General features: G+C 58.3%; 1 protein-coding gene across 1 annotated transcript in view; it reads left to right on the forward strand.

The window, feature by feature from the left end:
- The window catches only part of VOLCADRAFT_108476 (uncharacterized protein), a gene marked incomplete at its 5' end in the record, with an annotated part of 4388 nt that extends 1602 nt beyond the window's left edge, over positions 1–2786 (forward strand). Inside the window, 2 exons of the mRNA XM_002959068.1 lie at positions 1449–1606; positions 1749–2786. Of these exons, the coding sequence (XP_002959114.1) occupies positions 1449–1606; positions 1749–2109 (519 nt within the window). The 3' untranslated portion in view covers positions 2110–2786. The remainder of the gene's footprint in view (positions 1–1448; positions 1607–1748) is intronic.
- Between the last annotated feature and the right edge of the window lie 3266 nt (positions 2787–6052).

Here is a 6052-nt window from a genome sequence, read left to right on the forward strand (position 1 = left end):
GGGCCGCTACAGGGTACCAATGGGGCCGCTACCCGTCTCAGGAGCTACTAGTCCATTTGCTAGGGGGGGATCCGTAGCTCCCAGCCAGGCTGCCATAGGTAGGCTCTCACAGATAGGGATAGACCATGTATGCGTGGATTCATAATTTTACTTATACGCGTCGCCTAGCAGCAGCTACTGCAGCAGCTCAGCTGTTGCAATAGCTCCATGAATCGGTGTAGAAAAGCTCCTCTAAGAACAGCAGCTGCTGTTCATATGCATATGCCCATGCATGCGAAATTCCCAAGTCCTGCTATGTAACACCATTCAGACATATGCATTGCCTGCTGCAGCAACTTACAAACAGCACCAAACAGTTCCACACCCTGCTGCAGTTCATTGATCTCTCAACAATTTGCCTCAAGACATGCTACATTATAGCTCAGAAGCGCTCTATCCACCCTAACACTTTCTGGTATTCATGCCTAGAAGTAATCCTCCATCACCGTCAGTTAACACTCCAAGACAAGTCTGTACAGTGACTGTACAATGCAGCAATGCTGCTGCTAGCAGTAGCTTCTCCACAAGACGGCTTGTGAGCCTGTATGCAGCAGCTGCTGCAGCAGAAGCTTCGAAACAGCTCCAAACAGTTTCATACTGGGTGCACCCAGCTGCAGCTCATCCATCTCTCAACAAAATTTGCTTCAAAACATGCTACATCATAGGTCACATGCACTATCCACCCTAACAGCTTCTGGTAATCATGCCTAGTATTAGTCCTCTATCGCCGTTAGTTAACACTACAAGACATTGCAGCAGCAGCAGTCCTCCATAAGCAGCTTGTGAGCCTGTATGCAGCAAAGATCAGGCAGGGGCATACAGTAGCACCTTTGTCAGACCATCAAGAACTGCATGGCATCTGACCGCTGATGTGGAACTAAGAATGCAGTTTTATGCCACACACCTTACTCCTGCTTTAACCTTCCACTGAATCTGCGTGCTGATGTGTGGTGGGGAAAGCATGTGGTGTTGTCCACAGCAGCTGCAGGTTGCTGGGTGGGCCCTGTAGACAGACAAACATGCCCATCAAAAGTTAAATACACCAAACCCTGTATAGGTGTAGCAGCTGGCCGCTGAAAAGGCCTCTCGAGATGCTGGTGGTCGCGCTACATGTAATACCAGGCAAAGAGTACTCAGTTGGGAGATGCCAGGGGAGCTGATCCCTCTCACATTCCTCCCCCCCTCAAGTGAACGTCCTCGGGCGCCCCCAGGCATATCCCGTAGGATTTTAGGTTGTTTGAGATCCCGTAGGATTGTGAGTTTGTTTGTTATTGACATTTCGTCAGTCCCCATCCGAGATGGAGGACTTTGTTTTTACTCAGCTGGTAGACTTCTCACCCACCCAGGCATCCACCTTTTGGGGAAGAATATGCTGCATCTTACCTGGTGTGCGATATGTTCGTTACCAGATTCAATCTGGGGAGTCCAGTGGCGCCTCTCGGGACAACGTGCTGCCTCGTGGCTCGGGCGCCCCCAGGTCTCCGCCGTCGAGCAGCGGTGTCATGCTCAGGATGCCACAGCCGAACCCCGGAGTGCACAGGGTGCCGGTGTCGCCCCAAGATCAGACGTGAGTCCAGCTCGGGTCATGCCGGGTGGGGTGGGGTGGGGTCACGCAGCCCCCTGAGTGCTGTTCAAATGTGTCTCAGTCCTGCACATAACACGGCACCTGCTACATAACACAGCACCTGCTGCCCACCCCACGATAACAGATATCGCAGTGGCAGCGGTGGTGGTGACAACATGACCCGCCTGCGTGTGTGGTCCACACACACAGGTGCACACGGACCTAGGTACCAGCAAGGATATTTCAGTGTGTACCTGGAGCACGTGAGTGGACCCGTCGCCATCCGTTCCGCAGTCGTCGACTACAACCACGACACGTTTGAACCCCGGGAGCTGGAGATGTGGTTCGAAGGTCACCGATGGATGGTGTCGCGCCTGTCTTGGGGCCTCACCAACGTGATCATCAAAGTGACATTCGAGAACAACATGTGCCATGAATTCCACCACGACTGCTTTAATTTGCCAAATGGTGCCAGGGCCGAGTTCGCTTTCAAGATGCGCCCGTAATGTGCGTGCATTCACAACTGCTCCTTATATTGAACTAAGGAACCATGCATGTTGGATATGGCGCACACATGCGCACACACCAAGTGCCAGCGCTCGAGCGGTAGATGTGGGTTCGAAACCCACCGATGGTCCCCCGAATGTAATAGGTCGGAGTGTAGTGGGCAAGATTAAGTGGTCAGGCGGCAGCCTTGGAGGAGCTGCTCTGGAGCCAAGACCTGGCTTTAAATAAGAGGCAAATACGCCTGGCAGAAACTAACAGCACCATAAGGAGTGTTGGATTGGAGGCATGGGGAGTAGCTAGCCCCTGGGCCACTGAGTTATCAGATGGTTAAAAGGATTTCAGGATGGAAGCGCTCCTGTGTTGATTAGAGTAAACGGGTGCTGGTGTGTGCGCCTTGTGGTAGATATTCTGCGTGGCTGTAGAGCATGCGTCTGGTGGCATGGGGGCTGTTGGCACCTGGGCTAGCTGAGCTGGCAAATGGACTTTCAGGTGAACGCAGTTCTGCGATGATTAAGGTTGGCGGTGAGCATCAGCATGGGCTGGTGCAGTGTATGGACAATGTGGTACACCCCTCCTCAAGCGAGGAGTGCTTCGGTGGTCGTTCCCGTTGGGGTACGGTTAGGTGCCCCTGGCCAGTGTCAGGCCCGGATCGATATGTAACAACCAACATGTGTGCATGGCAGCTAAGCAGAAGTGATCAAATGATGCTTGCCGAGTGGTGTACCTACCTGTTGTGAGCAGATGCAAGAGAGCAACTCTTCCCGTGAGACTGCCATGGGTGTTGCCCGAGACCTTATTACAGCATGCCACACCTTCTTGTGAATTGCGTGGTCATCCTCGCAGCCACCAGCAAAAGACAGCAGGCGTGGAGGCGGCGGGAATTAGCAACGGAGTAGCCGTGGCAGCGACGGCAGTGGGGCTGGGAGGTGCATTAGTCTGAACAACAGGCGCGGCGGCGGCGGGAATTAGCAACAACAGCAGGCGCGGCAGCGGCGGGAATTAGCAACAGAGCAGCAGCGGCAGCGACGAAGGTGGGGCTGGGAGGTGCATTAGTCTGAACAACAGGCACGGGGCGGCGGGATTAGCACAACAGCAGGCGCGGCGGCGGGGGGAATAAGCAACAGAGTAGCAGCGGCAGCGACGAATGTGGGGCTGGGAGATGCATTAGTCTCAAAAGCAGGCGCGGCGGCGGCGGGAAATAGCAACGCAGCAGCAGCGGCAGCGACGAATGTGGGGCTGGGAGATGCATTAGTCTGAAAAGCAGGCGCGGCGGCGGCGGGAAATAGCAACGGAGCAGCAGCGGCAGCGACGAAGGTGGGGCTGGGAGATGCATTAGTCTGAACAGCAGGCGCGGAGGCGGCGGGAATTAGCAACGGAGTAGCAGCGGCAGCGACGAATGTGGGGCTGGGAGATGCATTAGTCTCAACAGCAGGCGCGGCGGCGGCGGGAAATAGCAACGGAGTAGCAGCGGCAGCGACGAAGGTGGGGCTGGGAGATGCATTAGTCTGAACAGCAGGCGCGGCGGCGGCGGGAATAAGCAACGGAGTAGCAGCGGCAGCGACGAAGGTGGGGCTGGGAGATGCATTAGTCTCAACAGCAGGCGCGGCGGCGGCGGGAAATAGCAACGGAGTAGCAGCGGCAGCGACGAAGGTGGGGCTGGGAGATGCATTAGTCTCAACAGCAGGCGCGGCGGCGGCGGGAAATAGCAACGGAGTAGCAGCGGCAGCGACGAAGGTGGGGCTGGGCGATGCATTAGTCTCAACAGCAGGCGCGGCGGCGGCGGGAATAGCAACGGAGTAGCAGCGGCAGCGACGAAGGTGGGGCTGGGAGATGCATTAGTCTCAACAGCAGGCGCGGCGGCGGCGGGAAATAGCAACGGAGTAGCAGCGGCAGCGACGAAGGTGGGGCTGGGAGATGCATTAGTCTCAACAGCAGGCGCGGCGGCGGCGGGAATAAGCAACGGAGTAGCAGCGGCAGCGACGAAGGTGGGGCTGGGAGATGCATTAGTCTCAACAGCAGGCGCGGCGGCGGCGGGAAATAGCAACGGAGTAGCAGCGGCAGCGACGAAGGTGGGGCTGGGAGATGCATTAGTCTCAACAGCAGGCGCGGCGGCGGCGGGAATAGCAACGGAGTAGCAGCGGCAGCGACGAAGGTGGGGCTGGGCGATGCATTAGTCTCAACAGCAGGCGCGGCGGCGGCGGGAATAAGCAACGGAGTAGCAGCGGCAGCGACGAAGGTGGGGCTGGGAGATGCATTAGTCTCAACAGCAGGCGCGGCGGCGGTGGGAATAAGCAACGGAGTAGCAGCGGCAGCGACGAAGGTGGGGCTGGGAGATGCATTAGTCTCAACAGCAGGCGCGGCGGCGGCGGGAATTAGCAACGCAGTAGCAGCGGCAGCGACGAAGGTGGGGCTGGGAGGTGCATTACTCTAAACAACAGGCGCGGAGGCGGCGGGAATTAGCAACGGAGTAGCAGCGGCAGCGACGAAGGTGGGGCTGGGAGATGCATTAGTCTCAACAGCAGGCGCGGCGGCGGCGGGAATTAGCAACGGAGTAGCAGCGGCAGCGACGAAGGTGGGCTGGGAGATGCATTAGTCTGAACAACAGGCGCGGCGGCGGCGGGAATGAGCAACGGAGTAGCAGCGGCAGCGACGAAGGTGGGGCTGAGAGATGCATTAGTCTCAACAGCAGGCGCGGCGGCGGCGGGAATGAGCAACGGAGTAGCAGCGGCAGCGACAAAGGTGGGCTGGGAGATGCATTAGTCTGAACAACAGGCGCGGCGGCGGCGGGAATTAGCAACGGAGTAGCAGCGGCAGCGACGAAGGTGGGGATTAGAGATGCATTAGTCTCAACAGCAGGCGCGGCGGCGGCGGGAATTAGCAACAACAGCAGGCGCGGAGGCGGCGGGAATTTGCAACAACAGCAGGCGCGGAGGCGGCGGGAATTAGCAACGGAGTAGCCGCGGCAGCGACGGCAGTGGGGCAGGGAGGTGCATTAGTCTGAACAACAGGCGAGGAGGTGGCGGGAATAAGCAACAACAGCAGGTGCGGCGGCGGCGGGAATTAGCAACAGAGTAGCAGCGGCAGCGACGAATGTGGGGATTGGAGGTGCATTACTCTCAACAGCAGGCGCGGAGGTGGTGGGAATTAGCAACGGAGTAGCAGCGGCAGCGACGGCAGTGGGGCTGGGAGGTGCATTAGTCTAGACAACAAGCGCGGAGGCGGCGGGAGTTAGCAACGGAGTAGCCGCGGCAGCGACGGTCGGTGGGCTGGGAGGTGCAATAGTCTGAACAACAGGCGCAGAGGCGGCGGGAATGCGCAACCGAGTAGGAGCGGCAGCTACGGCAGTGGGGCTGGGAGATGCATTTATCTCAACAGCAGGCACGGCAGCGGCGGGAATTAGCAACGTAGTAGCAGTGGCAGCGACAAAGTTGGGCCTGGGAGGTGCATCAGTCTGAACAACAGGCGCGGCGGCGGCGGGAATTAGCAACGGAGTAGCCGCGGCAGCGACGAAGGTGGGGCTGGGAGATGCATTAGTCTCAACAACAGTCGTGGAGGCGGCGGGAATTAGCAACGGAGTAGCAGTGGCAGCGATGGCAGTGGGGCTGGGCGGTGCATTAGTCTGAACAACAGGCGCGGCGGCGGCGGGAATTAGCAACAACAGCAGGCGCGGCGGCGGCGGGAATTAGCAACAGAGCAGCAGCGGCAGCGACGAAGGTGGGGCTGGGAGGTGCATTAGTCTGAACAACAGGCACGGAGGCGGCGGGAATTAGCACAACAGCAGGCGCGGCGGCGGCGGGAATTAGCAACAGAGTAGCAGCGGCAGCGACGAAGGTGGGGCTGGGAGGTGCATTAGTCTGAACAGCAGGCGCGGCGGCGGTGGGAAGTAGCAACGGAGTAGCAGCGGCAGCGACGAAGGTGTGGCTGGGTGGTGCATTAGTCTGA

The sequence above is a fragment of the Volvox carteri genome (assembly GCF_000143455.1).
Source record: "Volvox carteri f. nagariensis unplaced genomic scaffold VOLCAscaffold_122, whole genome shotgun sequence".
Taxonomy (NCBI): Eukaryota; Viridiplantae; Chlorophyta; class Chlorophyceae; order Chlamydomonadales; family Volvocaceae; genus Volvox; species Volvox carteri.